The sequence below is a fragment of the Crinia signifera genome, chromosome 8, assembly GCF_055691185.1.
Source record: "Crinia signifera chromosome 8, ASM5569118v1, whole genome shotgun sequence".
Taxonomy (NCBI): domain Eukaryota; kingdom Metazoa; phylum Chordata; class Amphibia; order Anura; family Myobatrachidae; genus Crinia; species Crinia signifera.
This window is the reverse complement of record NC_139224.1, coordinates 17,361,017-17,379,774: the sequence shown is the minus strand read 5'-3', so window position 1 is coordinate 17,379,774 and position 18,758 is coordinate 17,361,017. Positions and strand designations below refer to the sequence as shown.

At 50.6% G+C, this 18,758-nt stretch overlaps 2 protein-coding genes across 5 annotated transcripts in view; one reads left to right on the top strand and one right to left on the bottom strand.

Moving 5' to 3' along the window:
- The first annotated feature begins 3 nt into the window (after positions 1-3).
- Positions 4-3,635, top strand: FANCD2OS (FANCD2 opposite strand). Of its 2 annotated transcripts, none has more exons than XM_083155865.1 (2): positions 4-160; positions 3,093-3,635. In XM_083155865.1, the coding sequence occupies exon 2, from the start codon at positions 3,098-3,100 to the stop codon at positions 3,575-3,577; it is 480 nt and encodes a 159-aa protein (XP_083011991.1). In that variant the 5' UTR covers positions 4-160; positions 3,093-3,097; the 3' UTR covers positions 3,578-3,635. The 2 variants fall into 2 exon arrangements, with proteins under 2 accessions (XP_083011991.1, XP_083011992.1); XM_083155866.1 differs by having other exon boundaries at positions 155-259.
- Positions 3,636-6,979: 3,344 nt separating this feature from the next.
- The window catches only part of FANCD2 (FA complementation group D2), a 41,853-nt gene continuing 30,074 nt past the window's right edge, over positions 6,980-18,758 (bottom strand). For all 3 annotated transcript variants that reach the window (XM_083155860.1, XM_083155857.1, XM_083155861.1), the window contains exons 30-44: positions 17,236-17,346; positions 15,546-15,674; positions 14,806-14,924; positions 14,285-14,395; positions 14,082-14,209; positions 13,904-14,003; positions 13,435-13,554; positions 12,537-12,630; positions 11,811-11,882; positions 11,048-11,086; positions 10,860-10,934; positions 10,632-10,706; positions 10,211-10,357; positions 8,634-8,726; positions 6,980-7,462 (exon numbers count right to left, since the gene is read on the bottom strand). In XM_083155860.1, the coding sequence (XP_083011986.1) occupies positions 7,391-7,462; positions 8,634-8,726; positions 10,211-10,357; positions 10,632-10,706; positions 10,860-10,934; positions 11,048-11,086; positions 11,811-11,882; positions 12,537-12,630; positions 13,435-13,554; positions 13,904-14,003; positions 14,082-14,209; positions 14,285-14,395; positions 14,806-14,924; positions 15,546-15,674; positions 17,236-17,346 (1,485 nt within the window). In that variant the 3' untranslated portion in view covers positions 6,980-7,390. The remainder of the gene's footprint in view (positions 7,463-8,633; positions 8,727-10,210; positions 10,358-10,631; positions 10,707-10,859; positions 10,935-11,047; positions 11,087-11,810; positions 11,883-12,536; positions 12,631-13,434; positions 13,555-13,903; positions 14,004-14,081; positions 14,210-14,284; positions 14,396-14,805; positions 14,925-15,545; positions 15,675-17,235; positions 17,347-18,758) is intronic.

Below are 18,758 nucleotides of genomic sequence, written 5' to 3'. Positions count from 1 at the left end.
TGAGCCCTGTCCAATCGCTGTACAGGACATCCGGAAAAGGCGGTTCCTTTCGGTAGCCATAGTGACAGAGACGCTGGAAGCGTGGCCGCCATGTTTCATTTTAGAAGACGCAAATACTGTATTGTTCGCCAATAAGCCCCGCCTCAGTTGCGTCACGTGGGTGAGTTTCAGGCCGCTGGATACATACTGTCACCGACACTCACACTAGTCATTCTTTCATGGCAGGATAAGTATCCGGGCTGTTGGTCGACACCATATGGTAAACATGCAGTGTCGACACATGAAAAAAAATGACATTTCAGGATTTTCTTTTTTTATATTTTTGGCCTTTATGTTATTTTACTGTCCACCATACCCCCAACTGTCCCTATCACAGCAGGCCCACCCCACTATTTAGCATCGCCTCCAACTGTCCCAATCACAGCAGTACCGTCCCGCTATTTCGTATACCCCAACTGTCCCAATCACAGCAGGACTGGCCAGCTATTTAGCATCGCCTCCAATTGTCGCGATCACAGCAAGGTCGTCCCAATATTTAGCATCGCCTCCAACTGTTTCAATCACAGCAGGACTGTCCCACTATTTAGCATCACCTCAAACTGTCCCAATCACAGCAGGACCGTCCATCCCGCTATTTAGTATACCCCCAACTGTCCCAATCACAGCAGGACTAGCCAGCTATTTAGCATCGCCTCCAATTGTCCCGATCACAGGAAGATCATCCCAATATTTAGCATCGCCTCCAACTGTTCCAATCACAGCAGGACCGTCCCACTATTTAGCATCGCCTCCAACTGTCCCAATCACAGCAGGACCATCCCGCTATTTAACATTGCCTCCAACTATCCTGATCACAGCTGGACCACCCTGATATTTAGCATCCCCTCCAACTGTTCACATCACATCAGGATTGTCCCACTATTTAGCAACGCCTCCAACTGCGGCAATCACAACAGGACTGTCCTGATATTTAGCAGCGCCTCCAGCTGTCCCGATCACAGCAGGACCGTCCCGCTATTTAGCATCGCCTCCAACTGTCCCGATCACAGCAGGACCGTCCCGCTATTTAGCATTGCCTCCAACTGTTCCGATCCTGCTATTTAGCAGCACTTATTATTTATTTATTTGCAGTTTCTTATATAGCGCAGCAGATTCCATTGCGCTTTACAATAGTAGACAGTGATAAAACAAACTGGGTAACAGACAGACTTGGTGGTTAGAGGGCCCTGCTGCAAGCTTACAATCTATTAGGTATATAGGAGGGAAACACAAGGACAGGCATCAGTAATAGCATAGCAGTCCCAACAAGTTACAAGTCCAGAAGGGAAGCTGTATAATACATAAGTGCCTCAGAGGGTTATGCGTGTAGAACTTAAATATGATAGGCTTGCCTGAAGAGGTGAGTTTTCAGGGAACGCTTGAAAGTTTGGAGGCTAGCGGAGAGTCTAATTACCTATTAATCATATCTTGTAACTTATGTTTTTCTGTAATATACTGTAAGCCTTGTAGTGTTTTCACTTAATTAAAAAGTCATAATTAGTTCTGGTATCTGCTGTTCCAACTGTCCCGATCACAGCAGGACCCTCCTGCTATTTAGTATCACCTCCAACTGTCCCGGTCACAGCCGAACCATCCCACAACTGTCCTGATCACAGCTGGTACAGTACTATTTTATCGGTCTGTACTGGATAAAAGCCCGTTTTTTAGCCTCAGCACAGCGATGACAGACGGCTCCTCCCTCCTTTCAGTAGCATGCTGGGGAGGCAGCAGTGATCGCGTCATGCTCTGCATACACTGTGCCGCGGGGGCAGTCTTTGCAGCCCCTGAGGTTAGAGGGGAGGACATAGATATGCAAATCAGGGCTGTGTCGGCAAGAACACGGTGATCCCAGGTGTCCTACATGAGACGGGCTGTACTCTCCGTGCCCAGCAGGAGGGGAGGAAGAGAGGGGACTGCGGCTGACACACCAGGCTGTGCCTGCTTTCACCATTGGGACCTTTGTGGAGCTACTGGCTGTGTGCACTGTCAGGGAGGGATGGGAGAGCTGACCTGTGCGACTGCTGCCACCTTACCGCACCCAGCCCTTGCACATGGGAGCCAGCAGTAATTTGTGCACATAAGGCTCATCTCTCATATCATTGGGGGCAGGGTGCCAGGTGGCACGGTCTGGTTACTGTTAGGTCACAGTAATTCTCCAGCGCAGGCAGGCCCGCAATGCTATATAGATATAATAACACTGTAGTCAGTAGCCAACCAGGACCAGCAGCACTGACCGCATCCAATGTACAAGGAACTTAAAAAATGTTTTAAAAAAAGTTGAAAGAGGTCAATTGACACGGGTGCCGGATAGCTGACAGTTAGTCAGGATTCTGATAGTCGGAATCCCGACTGTTAAAACCCCGACACAGCCACCAGCTATTCTCCACGGCCCCCATAGAGGGAGAATAGAATAGGTGGCGAGTATGCAAGGGCCTTCGTTGCGCTCCCCCTGCTGTCTGAGTCCGGGCAGTCAGGATCCCGACTGTCAGTGTGCTATTCCACACCCAATTGACACACACCTGATCCCTACAGTGACATTACTATCACAGGTACTCCCATCACTAGTGATCCCTACAGTGGCACCACTATGACAGGTACTCTTGTCACCACTGATCCTCACAGTGACATCCATGGTACTGTGATACCCGTGATACTGCCATAGAGACAGATTGGCGAGTCTTGTCCTGACCCATGTATGCTATATTTGCGGGTATGGGTAAAAAACAGAAACGGACAAGACCCCGAAACGCCGGACCAGTTATCAAACTCTGCATTCCGGAGCTTGTAGTGTCCGGTTTGGGGGGGGGTCCTGTCCGGGGTGATGCCTGTGATAGCTTTCACCAGGGAGAGGAGGAGGGGGGAGAATAAAGCCTCCCTGTATGGTCTGGGCATGTAGCAAACACCGGAACAGTCCAGAGCACACGGGAGGCTGTAATCTCCCCTTCCCCATGTCCCTGGTGAAATCTATCACCCCCCGGACCGGACACTACAAGCTCCAGACTGCATAGTTTGATGTCCGGTCCTAATGGGTGGCTTATTGCATTTTCCTGCAGATGTGATGGCCACGTACCAGCTCTGGTCACCATGGACCCCACTAGATGAAAGCTTGCAATGGATAAGACGGGCCACGCCAAGATCACCCAGCGATCACACATACAGCAGCTCGTCATACATGCAGCTGCTCTCTGTACTCCCAGGCCACAGCAGACCTGTCGCCGATCTGCCATGTTACCGCACCAGATCCATACGGAACAAACAGCAAATAGTGGAACCGGAGCCGGTATTACTCCGGGGCTTAGACCAGGTCTTCTGTACTACTGTCACCATCCAGCCCCCTAAATGGAGCGGCTCCTTCCATATATCAGACAACACAGCTTTCTCCAGAGTTCTCACCAAGCAGGAGCTGAGAGAGCCACAAGTGCGGGTGGCGGTCCGCGTGTGTAAGCAGCTGCTGCACTCCATCCTGCTGCTCTATGTCACCTACAAGACATGCACCTTCGCTCTGCACCACTCACAGATGCCCCCAGGGGACCACTGACTCTGTCCTCATCTCAGATATTAAATGCAAGCAGAGCTCACAGTCTGCTGGGAACATGGCTGCGCTTACTGTTTATCTGTATTTTTGTCCCATAGTTGTAATGAACCAACATATTACACTGAGGGGGAACAGTCGTATATAATATATACCGTGACATGTAATCAGGTAATGGCCACTCTCCCCAGTGCGAGACACATGTAATACATAGGATAGCGAGGTCGCAGTGGTGGTGGGGAAACATCTGCATGGTCATCACACACTGAGCAACCTCTGTAATTAGCGGATGTACTCCATATTGCTTCTCCTGATATACTCGGTGCTGCTGGGGACCCTGCTCTTCCCACTATATAACTATCAGTCTGTGACCTCCTGCTGCCTCCATTCCCCTCCTCACATCATGTCACTGCCCCTGTCACATACAGCCTTGTCCTCACCGACACATCACTCATCTCCTGATATACTCTGTGCTGCTAGGGACCCTGCTCCTCCCACTATATAACTCAGTCTGTGGCTTCCTGCTGCCTCCATTCCCTTCCTCACATCATGTCACTGCCCCTGTCACATGCAGCCCTGTCCTCACTGACACATCACTCATCTCCTGATATACTCTGTGCTGCTGGGGACCCTGCTCCTCCCACTATATAACTCTCAGTCTGTGGCCTCCTGCTGCCTCCATTCCCCTCCTCACATCATGTCACTGCCCCTGTCACATGCAGCCCTGTCCTCACTGACACATCACTCATCTCCTGATATACTCTGTGCTGCTAGGGACCCTGCTCCTCCCACTATATAACTCAGTCTGTGGCTTCCTGCTGCCTCCATTCCCTTCCTCACATCATGTCACTGCCCCTGTCACATGCAGCCCTGTCCTCACTGACACATCACTCATCTCCTGATATACTCTGTGCTGCTGGGGACCCTGCTCCTCACACTATATAACTCTCAGTCTGTGGCTTCCTGCTGCCTCCATTCCCCTCCTCACATCATGTCACTGCCCCTGTCACTTGCAGCCTTGTCCTCACCGACACATCACTCATCTCCTGATATACTCTGTGCTGCTAGGGACCCTGCTCCTCCCACTATATAACTCAGTCTGTGGCTTCCTGCTGCCTCCATTCCCTTCCTCACATCATGTCACTGCCCCTGTCACATGCAGCCCTGTCCTCACTGACACATCACTCATCTCCTGATATACTCTGTGCTGCTGGGGACCCTGCTCCTCCCACTATATAACTCTCAGTCTGTGGCCTCCTGCTGCCTCCATTCCCCTCCTCACATCATGTCACTGCCCCTGTCACATGCAGCCCTGTCCTCACTGACACATCACTCATCTCCTGATATACTCTGTGCTGCTGGGGACCCTGCTCCTCCCACTATATAACTCAGTCTGTGGCTTCCTGCTGCCTCCATTCCCCTCCTCACATCATGTCACATGCAGCCCTGATTGCCACTTTAAAAAAACTGGAGATTTCTTACCAAACCTCTCACTGTCTGATTCTCTCACCATATTACATTCCCCCCTTAGGGTCAGTTATGTGGTGAGGAACATGATTAACTTCTGTTTACCCACATTTATAATTGGAAGCCAGAAGCACTGATTATGCCTATTACATTGACCATAAATAATTTGAATCAGTTCCGGACCACCAACCCTAGGCACCCCAGGGAGCCACGGAACACAGTTTGGGAACCTCTGCTCTAGAGACTGCATATCTTGCGTTGTGACAGCCCTTTATCCTGCGTACACATTGTGCTCAGCCAGAACCTTCTCCTCTGCTTCGTATAAACAAGTTCTATGCAGGGAATGTGCCTCTATCCCGCACACGTCATTGGCTTTTACACTCGTTTATGGAAAGCTATAGGATTTAATATTTATTCTTCAGTCTGACCAACAATGGAAAACCTTATATACAGTGCAGGGGCAAACGTAGGATTTGCAAGGGAGGGTTCCAGAGAGGGGTGGGCAGGCGCATGGGGTTAAGACTGAGGGGATTCGACATATACCTGGTCCATTAAACGAGTGCATATAGATACACAAATTATATACAACACATAATATATCTGTGTGTGGTCTCACTGGCCGACAGTCGGGATCTCGGCTGTCAGTATACCAATATGCCTCTGACAGTCGTGGACCCCATGAGGGAGAATAGCCCCTGTTGGTTGGGATCCTAACTGTCAGGCAGTCAGGATTTTGACATCAGTATACTGACTATCGGGATCCCAACCCAGCACCATGTGCTCAGCGTTTCAGCACTGTTATTTTGAGTGCCAAACTAGAGTGTGTGTGTGTGTGTGTGTGTATACAGGGGGTGATTCTGATTGGCTCTGTATCCAGGGTGACAAATAAGAATCATAAGCTGTCTTTAAAGACATCAGAATACACTAGGTATAACAAGGGGGGTGCCGGACGGGGTCCCAACAGTCATTAACCTGACGTCAGGATCCCGACCGTTAAAACACTGACGGCCGGGTTCCCGACGGCCGTCGGCTATTCTCCCTCATGGGGGTCCACGACCCCCATAGAGGGAGAATAGAATAGGTGGCAAGCATAGGCCACGCTGTCTGAGTCCGGCCAGTCGGGATCCCGACGTCGGGCTAATGACTGTCGGGATCCAGACTGTCGGAACTGCATACCACACCCTAATAAGGGATAAGCTAATAGATTATACTCACTAAATCCAAGGTTGAACTCGATGGACACAAGTCTTTATTCAGCTTTAACTACTATGTAACTATGGGCCTTATTCTAGTTCACTCTTTCTGACAAATTCCTCCTTTGATGGACAAAACCATGTGCACTGCAGGTGGGGCAGATGTAACTTGTGCAGAGAGAATTAGATTTGGGTGGGGTTTTACTTCAAAGTGAGATCTGTTTTGCAGTGGAAAAATAAAGCAGCCAGTATTTACCCTGCACAGAAACAAAATAACTCACCCAAATCTAATTCTCTGTGCACATTTTACATCTGCCCCCCTGCAGTGCACATGGTTTTGTCCACCTAAGAAGGATTTTGTCAGAAAGAGTGAACTAGAATAAGGCCCTATGTAACATTAATTAAATAAGGCCTCTTACAAGTGCCTCTAGTACTCGGAGTGGAGGATGGGCCCTGCAGGAATCACAGCAGCAGCCGTGTGTTCTTTTAGCACATTATCTGCTTTCTTCATAACCTGCGGGTGTTTGAAAACGGTCCGGGGCTTAATCGCAGGCCACAGCAGTGGGTTACATTACATTTAAAACAATTTTGGTCTGTATTATGGGGAGGGGGGTGTTCTGGGTACTCAGATGATCCCCCCCACCACCTGCGTGCACCACTGCAGTGTACATATATACTGTATATGGTTGTTCTTAGTATTTCCCAGTATTCCCTGGGTTAAATATCAACAGACACCTGTATCCGCAGAACTTATTCATGTATAAAGGCTTTATGGTCAGCAGCATACATACACAGAACATTAACAATAAGGGTATAACTATACAGTGTTTCAGGGATGTGATCACCATCCCCAGATGCTTTATACAGACACCACATGTATACACTATAACATAATGGAGAATAATCCCCAGTCTGCAGTCAGGCACAGGAGAACACATTGGAAATTGCAACTATTAGAAGTGATACATAATTACCTCTATAATATCATCAATATTGTAATCATCTCCGGAATTCACATAACATACATGTAACACGGAACTTCTCACTACAGGGAACATTAGAAAGGGCGATGGTGGGTGCTGGTTCTGATGTTCCATAGCATATGTCTCTTATGTGTTCTCCATTATAAAGCTGTTACATACAGTCCTCAGGGTGATGGCTAATCGGAATCTTCCTCCTCCGCCTCCTCCTCCTGTTCTGCCTCCTGGTCACTTCCTTCACTCTCTTCCACCTGCAGGGAAAGCCAGTACACAGCGGTTACATCAGACGTAAGTACACAGCGGTTACAGTATAAGTGACTACAGGGCCAGCAACACAGCGGTTACAGCAGATGTGACTACACGGCCAGGTACACAGTGGTTACAGTAGAAGTGACTACACGGCCAGGTACACAGTGGTTACAGCAGAAGTGACTACATGGCCAGGTACACAGTGGTTACAGCAGAAGTGACTAGAAGGCCTGGGAAGCAGTGGTTACAGCAGAAGTGACTACACGGCCAGGTACACAGTGGTTACAGCAGAAGTGACTAGAAGGCCTGGGAAGCAGTGGTTACAGCAGAAGTGACTACACGGCCAGGTACACAGTGGTTACAGCAGAAGTGACTAGAAGGCCTGGGAAGCAGTGGTTACAGCAGAAGTGACTACACGGCCAGGTACACAGCAGTTACAGCAGATGTGACTACATGGCCAGGTACACAGTGGTTACAGCAGATGTGACTACACGGCCAGGAAAGCAGCGGTTAGAGCAGACGTGACTAGAAGGCCCGGGAAGCAGTGGTTACAGCAGAAGTCACTACACGGCCAGTACACAGCAGTTACAGCAGATGTGACTACATGGCCAGAGACACAGTGGTTACAGCAGATGTGACTAGATGGCCTAGGACACAGCGATCTACCAACGGTCCACGTTTTACAGGTTACCTAGCTGGTGCACAGCTGTAGTCATAACTGTCACCTTTTAAAACATGCTGCATTCATTCCTACTATAGATCCACAGGTTGCCTGGAAAACATGCACCGCTGGTAGATCTTGAGGACAGGTTTGGCCACCCCTGTTCTATATGGTTCCTGTGGTTGTAATAATACCCCACATCTCAGCCCTATACACTACCTGGCCTTGAGTTAGGTTCAGTCTGTAATCTGGCATGGTAGATATATATCGATGTTTGGCACATTGTGTGTGTGCAGGACCTGTACTACACATGTGCCGCATAGGTCCTGCGTTCTGTCAGCTTCACCAAATGGAGGCATTTCCATCTTATGGGGGTGCAGAGGTAATTTCCTTGCCTCTGCAATGGATCTGCCGCGGCTGTTCTGCATTATCCGGGGGTACCACAGCCGGCCAATGTCAGGAGAGAACACATACAGACAGACCAGTGTGTGTGTGAGGCCTCTATACTGAACCTGTTCTGCCTCCTGTTCCTCTGCAGGCAGCTGGGACTCCTGTTCCTCCTCTGTCTCACTTCCCTGGGAGCTCTGAGATAAGATTTCCTCCCCCTGAAAAACACAAGCCCAAAATAAATATTAATTTATTTATTTACAGTTTCTTATATAGCGCAGCATATTCCGTTGCGCTTTACAATTGGAAACAACAGTGATTAAACAAACTGGGTAGATATAAACAGACATGAAGGTAGCAGGTATAAACGTCAAACCACTGAACTGATACCATGCACTAATGTACAATACACGCGGCCTACACTAATGTACAATACAATACACGCTGCCTACACTAAGCCACCTGTCATAGCTCTGCTTAATATAAATGAGAATTGCTCATAGCTACGACACTTCAGTAAGCATTGATTGCACCTGCATGTCTGTATAACACTTACTGTATAAAGTATATGACACGTACCTAGGCCTGTATACCACCTATACGGTGTATAGCGGGTACCCAGGCCTGTATAACACCTATACTGTATATGCCTGGTACCTAAGCCTGTACAGCAGCTATACTGTATATGGTGGGTACCTAGGCCTGTATGCCACCTATACTGTGTATGACTGGTACCTAGGCCTGTATAGCACCTATACAGTGTATGGCAGGTACCTAGGCCTGTATAGCACCTATACAGTGTATGGCAGGTACCTAGGCCTGTATACCACCTATACAGTGTATGACAGGTACCTAGGCCTGTATAGCACCTATACAGGGTATGGCAGGTACCTAGGCCTGTATACCACCTATACAGTGTATGGCAGGTACCTACTGTAGGCCTGTATACCACCTATACAGTGTATGGCAGGTACCTAGGCCTGTATAGCACCTATACTGTGTATGGTGGATTCCTAGGCCTGTATAGCACCTATACTGTGTATGGCGGGTACCTAGGCCTGTATGCCACCTATACTGTGTATGACTGGTACCTAGGCCTGTATAGCACCTATACAGTGTATGGCAGGTACCTAGGCCTGTATAGCACCTATACAGTGTATGGCAGGTACCTAGGCCTGTATACCACCTATACAGTGTATGGCAACTACGTAGGCCTGTATAGCACCTATACAGTGTATGACAGGTACCTAGGCCTGTATAGCACCTATACTGTGTATGGCAGGTACCTAGGCCTGTATAGCACCTATACAGTGTATGGCAGGTACCTACTGTAGGCCTGTATAGCACCTATACAGTGTATGGCAGGTACCTAGGCCTGTATAGCACCTATACAGTGTATGGCAGGCACCTAGGCCTGTATAGCACCTATACAGTGTATGGCAGGTACCTAGGCCTGTATAGCACCTATACTGTGTATGGTGGATTCCTAGGCCTGTATAGCACCTATACAGTGTATGGCAGTTACCTAGGCCTGTATAGCACCTATACAGTGTATGGCAGGTACCTAGGCCTGTACAGCACCTATACAGTGTATGGCAGGTACCTAGGCCTATATGACACCTACACTATAATGGTGTGTATAAATACATCTTTATTTATTGTAGTTATATTTTGAGAGCTATGGTTTAGCTCCTAGTCCTACCTGCAAGTCTCTGTTCTTCAGGTTCCCCAGCCAAAAAGCTTCCTGACAGTTGTTGAGAACCAGCATGGCTTTCACTCTGTAGACAAATCGCTCTAGGGTCCTCTTCAGCATGGGGACATGTGTGGTTAGCACTGTATCCTGGTGAATCTGATGGGACAGTGCCATACTTATTAGCCACCACCATGGGAAAAAGCAGGACTCAGCACTATAACCTCACCTAGACACAGAAGGGACCCAGGTGGGTGGGCCGATTCCGGGGGGTGGAGAGAGGACCTTGCTGGGTGGGCTGATGCCGGGGGGGGGGGCGGGTGGGGTGTGGAGAGAGGACCTCCCTGGGCGGGCTGATGCCGGGGGGTGGGAGAGTATAAAGCTGGGCAGGCTGATGCCGGGGTGGTGGACTCAGCTGGGCAAAATCACTCACCTTGGAGTGACCACATACGTGGTGCAGTTGCCGGGTGCAGAGCTGTAATATTTTCAGCAAGTTTTGTACATCTTCCTGCAAAATACACAATGACTTATTCTACACCGTTAAGAAATAAAAAAATTAAACTCATAAACTAAAAAAATAGTAACGCAGCTGTTACAGTGAGAGGTGCAGAGCCGTATATGTAGGTACTGTATATATATGCAGCGATGCCTCACAACTCACCCTATGTTTCTTAAAGCAGGAGTCCAGAAGGGGCATGCCAAGCTTCAGGAACGTCTCCACAAACTGACCGCCATACTGCAGGAGAGAATGATGGAGACTAGTAATACAGGCAATACAGGCAGCTGGTACACAGCCAGACAAAATGATACATGGGGGGGGGGGGGGGGGAATGTGCCAATCGTTCTCACCTTGAGGCAAACACTCAGCATGGGCCTACTGTCAAACACCTACAGAGAGAACACAGCGGGGTTACGTGTGAGCAGCACTGCCGGGCCTCAGTCACATCCTGGTCCAAATAGTGATAGCGACATTATATCCCACAGATCACCTTACATGGGAAATACGGATGTGTCCCATGTAGGATGGGCTACCATCCGCGTAGGAACTGTAATTTTTATAAGTTTTCTGATTGTACATGGAACGTGAAGGAAGCGGGCAGGAAGCGCAGGAGGCGCAGTGGGCAGGAAGCGCAGGAGGCGCAGCAGGCAGGAAGCGGAGGCACAGCGGGCAGGAAGCGCAGGAGGCACAGGGGGCAGGAAGCGCAGGAGGCACAGCGGGCAGGAAGCGCAGAGGCACAGCGGGCAGGAAGCGCAGAGGCACAGCGGGCAGGAAGCGCAGGAGGCACAGCGGGCAGCAAGCGCAGGAGGCACAGCGGGCAGGAAGCGCAGGAGGCACAGCGGGCAGGAAGCGCAGGAGGCACAGCGGGCAGGAAGCGCAGGAGGCACAGCGGGCAGGAAGCGCAGGAGGCAGGAAGCGCAGAGGCACAGCGGGCAGGAAGCGCAGGAGGCACAGCGGGCAGGAAGCGCAGGAGGCACAGCGGGCAGGAAGCGCAGGAGGCACAGCGGGCAGGAAGTGCAGGAGGCACAGCGGGCAGGAAGTGCAGGAGGCACAGCGGGCAGGAAGCACAGAGGCGCAGCGGGCAGGAAGCGCAGAATCTAAAACCACACTTACCTTAATCAAGTTCAGCAGAATGTGGAAGTTCCTGATGGCCAAACTCCAGCGCAGAAGCTGCTCCGTCTGTACCTGCGAGATGTGCGACCATGTAATGATAACAGTCAGCAGACCTCCTCATATATGGACTATATACTATGGGAGACTACGCTGAAGGCACTGCAGCCCTGGGTAGGAGGGGAGTCTGGTCATGGACTTTATATACATCTGCACAAAGTCTCAGGCCTCCTCCTTCTAATTTCCCCTCCAGTCACACATAGCGTTTGTCCTACTGATGAGTGATACATCTGTAAGTCATAGGCAGGTGTGTACCCCGAATAGGTCACCTACAGGCCTTCACGGCAGCCCTGCTGGTATACAGATTACTCTATGGTGCCCATAGAGAATAATAGTGTACGTACAGTCACCTCAGAGTGGCTACAACTGTATCTGACAAAGATATCATATGGCTGCCCATACAAGGGACATCCAACACTGACATCACAGCTGGGGGATGGACCGACATGCATAGCTTACCTAACTGCAGGTGGGTGGACATGTCGCCCAGGTGTGTACCCAGCTTGTGCACCTGTGACACGACCTCTTGCTGAGGGGCAGCACTGAGGCACCTGTGATGAGGGCCTCTTGCTGAGGGCGGAGTAGTACTGAGGCACCTGTGAATTGGGCCTCTCGGCTATGGCTGAGGGCAGGGCAGCGCTGAGGCACCTGTGACACGGCCTGTTTTACCTGGAGACTATCAGACTTCTTCCCAACTGGGATGCTTCTCACACACTTCTCCAACTTGTCCATCAGGATGCGGAAAAACACTGCGAAGGATTGCCTGGAAGGAACAGAAGTTGGTGCATGTGTAAAATGTGAGTTGGTGATACATAGTGCAGCTGTCTGGTGACCTGGAAACCATGACCTGCGTGGGGTCTAGAGGACCAAGTTTGAGAACCACTAGGCTAGAGTTATACCATGTATTCACCATGAACTTCAGCACACTTGCTGCTGAGTGACCACTCAGATACTGCTGCTAATATACTAGAGGGGGCGCCGTGTGGTGATGCCGGACACTAGAGGGGGCGCCGTGTGGTGATGATGGACACTAGAGGGGGCGCCGTGTGGTGATGCCGGACACTAGAGGGGGCGCCGTGTGGTGATGCCGGACACTAGAGGGGGCGCCGTGTGGTGATGCTGGACACTAGAGGGGGCGCCGTGTGGTGATGCCGGACACTAGAGGGGGGCGCCGTGTGGTGATGCCGGACACTAGAGGGGGGCGCCGTGTGGTGATGCCGGACACTAGAGGGGGCGCCGTGTGGTGATGCCGGACACTAGAGGGGGTGCCGTGTGGTGATGCTGGACACTAGAGGGGGCGCCGTGTGCGGGTCCCGGACACTAGAGGGGGCACGTGTGGTGATGCCGGACACTAGAGGGGGCGCCTTGTGCGTGTACGAGTCACTAGAGGGCATTGTGTGAGGGTACCTGACACTAGAGTGCGCTGTGTGAGGATACTGGACACTAGAGTGCTGTGTTATGATACTAGACACTAGAGGGCGCTGTGTAATGATTCCGGACACTAGAGGGCGCTGTGTGAGGATACTGGACACTAGGTGCTATGGTCAGTCTGAACGTCCGTCATTACCTAGTAAGTGTAGGATAGGTGGTGGAACTTCCATCCTTAGCAGCATCCATCAGCTCTGACACTCCCACCCCACAGATCTCCTCCACCGCTTTAGGAACATCAGTGTACTGCAGGTAAATACTGAAACACAGCGACAGCAGTAAGCAGACAGGCCATTGGGAGGTAAGACAGACAAATCACTAAATGTATCAATACTAACACAAAGCATCCCTTATAGCCACACAAGTACCATGTGCTTCTACCAATCCCCCTGCATGTAGATTCAGAGGCGTGCTGTGCGCCATTGGGGGGGGGAGCAGTGCAGGGAAGTGTATGGCAAATGTAGTGGGCAACCCTGGCCGGTTATAAGAAGGCGTTATGCTGTGACAGTGGGAAGGTGTTATCACTTTATGCTGCGACAGTGGGGCATACAAAGGGACATAGCGCACAGCTGCAACTATAATGTGACCGCACCAGGCACCCCACTCACCACAGGAGGCTTTGCAGGGTCTCATTAAACCGGATGCCCTTCTCACGCTCACCACTAGGGCGCACCCACGACTGACCTAGAAACCGCTTCACAATCACAGCTGTTTGGGAGAGACACAGAGAGTAAGACAAACGCCACGCGGGAGGCTGGGAAACAAGGCGACATTAGGAGAGAATACCGATCTTGCTGCAGTACGGCGCTCCCTCCGCCTTCTCTGTCAGGCTGATCAGCAGCTGGGTCAGGCACAGGGCAGAAGAGAAGGACGGGACGCTGCTGCTGAGGTTCTGCAGGTAACTGAAGCTGTGGCTGGGAGGATATGAGAGGATTCAGAACATGGGGATGGCCAGCCACAGGCATTGTATGACCCTGACGTGTCATTACCTGACCAGCTCGTCCAGCGCCAGCTCCGCATCGGTCTCCTTCAATCTGCCGGCCAAGATACGAAGCGCTGACTGCAACAAGTGTCTGTTGTGATGCTGGGAGAAGCCATTCCTGTATAGCAGAAAGGGCGTTAGGACATGCCTAATATACATACTACATGTGACATATTACATTGCAAGCCCACTGGAGCAATGGGCCAACACCGTATCATACACATCTACGCAACCGCGCCCCCAAGCCACATTCAATAGTTCAAACACAGGGTTCAAAAGATCCACAAACACACAACTGCACGCGCACTGCTGTCTGTCACACGCCCTCAACATGCCTTCACTGAACAAATGGCTGCAGCCAGTAAGGGCCCTGTGTCCGCACGTTGTGACTGAGCTGAGTGGGGCTGCGGCCTGCCCGTAGACGGTGCGCGGCCGTGGCCTGCCCCTAGACAATGTACACTAACCAGCAGTCCCACTACCCATATCACTCACACAGTATTTACACAAAATGGGAATAGGAGAACGAACCAGGAAAACAGAATGTGGAAAACCTGCAGCAGCAGCTGGTAACAGGAGGACATGTACTGGTATTCCTGCACGTCTAATCCCGGTGCATCCACCACTCCATGATTCTCCGTCACTAGGGCCTGGGAAAACACAGGGTACACTGTCAGCACAATACACTTGGCTAGGAAACTGCTGCTTGTACACATGTGCTGGGCCTGGGAATGTAGTATATCTATGCAAATACCTAGGGAAAATCCCAGTACAGGCCCAGTGTCCCCTCCACGGGTGCCGGACAGTTTCCAGACAGTCGGGATCCCGACAGTCATTACTCCGACGTCAGGATCCCGACAGTCAAAACCCCAACTGTTGGGATCATATACCCCTCCACGTGCCCAGTGTCTAAGCTGTATCACTGGTCTTTAAGATCTACCCATAGTTCACGTGTGGGAATCCCACACGTCTCCCTGCCCTCAGCCTGTCAAAATCCCACCCATCTCCCCCCCCCCCGCCCTCAGGCTGTGGGAATCCAACCCGTCTCCCCGCCCTCAGGCTGTGGGAATCAAACACGTCTCCCTGCCCTCAGGCTGTGGGAATCCCACCCCTCTCCCCGCCCTCAGGCTGTGGGAATCCCACCCCTCTCCCCGCCCTCAGGCGGTGGGAATCCCACCCCTCTCCCTGCCCTCAGGCGGTGGGAATCCCACCCCTCTCCCCGCCCTCAGGTGGTGGGAATCCCACACATCTCCCCACACTATAAAAGTCACCTGGAAGTAGTTGTGCATGTTTTCCACGTGGTTACACAGCGGGTTCAGGAGCTGGATGACGACTTGCACCACCTCTTGTGGAGACCTCTGGCGCAGATGTGAGAACTCTGTGTTTCTCGATCCCTTCCCCTACAGAACAATAACATGGAGAACACCCGAATAACAATATACCCTTTGCCATGGCTTTAAAGTCACCTGCCTCCTATACAACATGAAGGCAGACACTTTGTGGCACCACGAGGCGAAAGCACCCAATAAATTAATTTAAGTCCAGACCTTTAGTATAGAATGGGCTCTATCCATGCTACCCAACTATAAGGAGATTTATGTCTTACTGTTAAATCTTTCTTCGGGACAAGTCAGGGGCCACAGGGCTAATGCTGGGTAGTGGAGTAGGAGAGAGAGCATTCCAGCACCCGAGAGATTAAACTTTTTCTGCCACCCAGGCAGCCAGGCTCCTCCCCTCCTCTACCCCGCCTCCAGGTCAATCAATTCAGTTTTTTAACAAGCCAAGGCAGGAGACAAGATACAAGGAAGAGGAACACATCCTAACATATGTGAGGTTACCCAACGGAGGAACTATTAACTTAAATATAACTTAAAACAGGCGCGGCAGGGAGGGAGGGATCCCTGGCGTCCTCGAAGAAAGAGATTTACCAGTTAAGGCATAAACCTTGTTTTACTCGGGAAACATCAGGGGCCACAGGGCTAATGCTGGGATGTCCTAAAGCAGCCACCTAAGGGTGGGGATGCGCCTGTGCTGCAGCAAGTACGGCCAAAAGCTGTGTCCTGGGATGCAAATGGATCAAATGCATAAAAGCGCAAAACGGTATTTGTGGACGACTGGGTCTTTGAGGGACGCAGTTGGGATTGGCAGCGAAGAGAGTCTCACTAGCTTAGCCACATGTGCGTCTGCCTTAGGAGCCGTTTCCCAGCGGACCCTATCCTCCTGAGGGAGGAAAACATTCTATTTGATACCTCCCATGCTTTAGAGAGGATGCTTTCCAACTCGTCAGACTAAAGCTGGTGTCCGCTTAGGGAATGTGAAAGAAGGGCCTCTTTTACCGCTGTGACTAAAGCCACCACATCAATGTGTGACTGGGCGTCCTCTTTGCCTGAGGTGTCCTCCACGTCATTGTCTACAGGTTCCTCCTGTTCATCATCCAGTTAATCTTCGCAGTCCGTGTCAGAGTCATGCTGACTGAGGGACTGAGAGGAAGAGCTTTCAGCTTTCCGTGACCATAGCCCTGCGCTTGTCAGGTCTATGGGGGGGTCTATGTGATGCCATCCAGGGATAAGGATGGCATCACAGGCTGCTGGGGCGGTGCAGATGAGAACCTATCTACCAGCTGTGCCATTATCTGAGTAAGCGATGTGGCCCAAGCAGGCTCCTGAGAGGAGACTGAAGCTCTGGCTGTTGCCTGAGCATTGTAGCCGCTTGTGCATAAGCCGTTCTGGGGGAATAGGTCAGCATTACAGGATGTACAAAACAGCAGCACTGGAGCTCTTGGAGTAAAGGAAACCTCTCTGGGGGTGTCATCAGAGAAAGAAGCTGGAGAGTTTACAGCCCAGAACAGACACAATCAGCAATATGAATGAACACCAGGACAGAAGCAGGGCAAAATATGAACAATACAACCCTACAGCCAGGCTGCATACAAACTCTTAACGTGTTATATATTTATGTTACCTTGAATATCGGGGATCTCTTTCTTTCTGTCAGAATGTGCTCCATTTTGTGAGACAAATCATCCAGGAGGAAAACCAGCTCTGCTGGGCCCAGCTGTACCACGTCCGTCACCTGCAGCAAGCACAAAAGGAGTGAACCAATTGGCCAATTTTTCATCTCTTTATCTCATCTACAACTGTTGCAAAGTTTATGACACAAAATGGAGAGTTGTAGGTCCAATATGGGAATCTGCTCATCCTCCAACTCCAGCTTAATTTACTCACCACTTTCCCCCCCCTACATCTTCAGCCTTACAATTGCTCCCTGCATCTCCAGCCTTATTCCTCACTGCTCCTCCCTACATCTCCAGCCTTATTCCTCACTGCTCCTCCCTACATCTCCAGCCTTATTTCCTCACTGCTCCTTCCTGTATCTCCAGCCTTATTTCCTCACTGCTCCTCCCTACATCTCCAGCCTTCTTCCTCACTGCTCCTCCCTACATCTCCAGCCTTATTTCCTCACTGCTCCTCCCTACATCTCCAGCCTTATTTCCTCACTGCTCCTCCCTACATCTCCAGCCTTATTTCCTCACTGCTCCTCCCTACATCTCCAGCCTTATTTCCTCACTGCTCCTCCTGCATCTCCAGTCTCATTTGCTCACTGCTCCTTCCTAAATCTCCAACATCATTTCCATACATCTCCAGACTAATTTCCTCGCTTCTCCTTCCTAAATCTCCAACCTCATTTCCTTATCTGTTCTTCCTGCATCTCCAGTCACATTTCCTCACTTCTCCTCCAGACATCTACATCCTCAGTCCCAAATAATCTCCCCACAGTCTTCAGCCTTACCATTCCTCACTGCTCCTCCCTACTGTATATCTATAGCCTTATTTCCTCACTGCTCCTACATCTCCAGCCTAATTTCCTCACTACTCCTACCTACAGCTCCAGCCTCATTTCCTCACTGCTCCTACCTACAGCTCCAGCCTCATTTTTTCTCCCTAAATCTCCAACCTCATTTCCATAAACCTCTCCTCCCTACATCTCCACTCATTCTCATCTTTCCCCCCTACATCTCCAGCCTAATTCTCTCCCTGCTTCTCAATATATCTCCTGCCTAATTTCCATACCTGTCCTTCCTACATCTCCAGCCTCATTTCCTCACTGCTCCTTCCTACATCTCCAGCCTCATTTACTCACTGCTCCTTCTAAATCTTCAACCTCATTTTCATACCTGTCCTCCCTATTATCTCTGGACTCATTTCCATACCTGTCCTTCCTATATCTCCAGCCTAATTTCCTCACTGCTCCTTCCTACATCTCCAGCCACATTTCCTCACTTCTCCTCCAGACATCTAAATCCTCAGTCCCAAAACGCTTCTTCCTACATCTTTAGCCTTACCATCCGTTCCTGCATCTCCAGCCTCATTCCTCACTGCTCCTTCCTACATCTCCAGCCTAATTTTCTCACTGCTCCTCCCTACATCTACAGCATTATTTCCTCACTGCTCCTCCCTACATCTCCAGCCTCATTTTCTCACTGC

What these genes read in the sequence shown, in the direction of transcription:
- FANCD2OS (XM_083155865.1), top strand. Translation starts at nt 3,098, where the DNA reads ATGGCCACGTACCAGCTCTGGTCACCATGGACCCCACTAGATGAAAGC.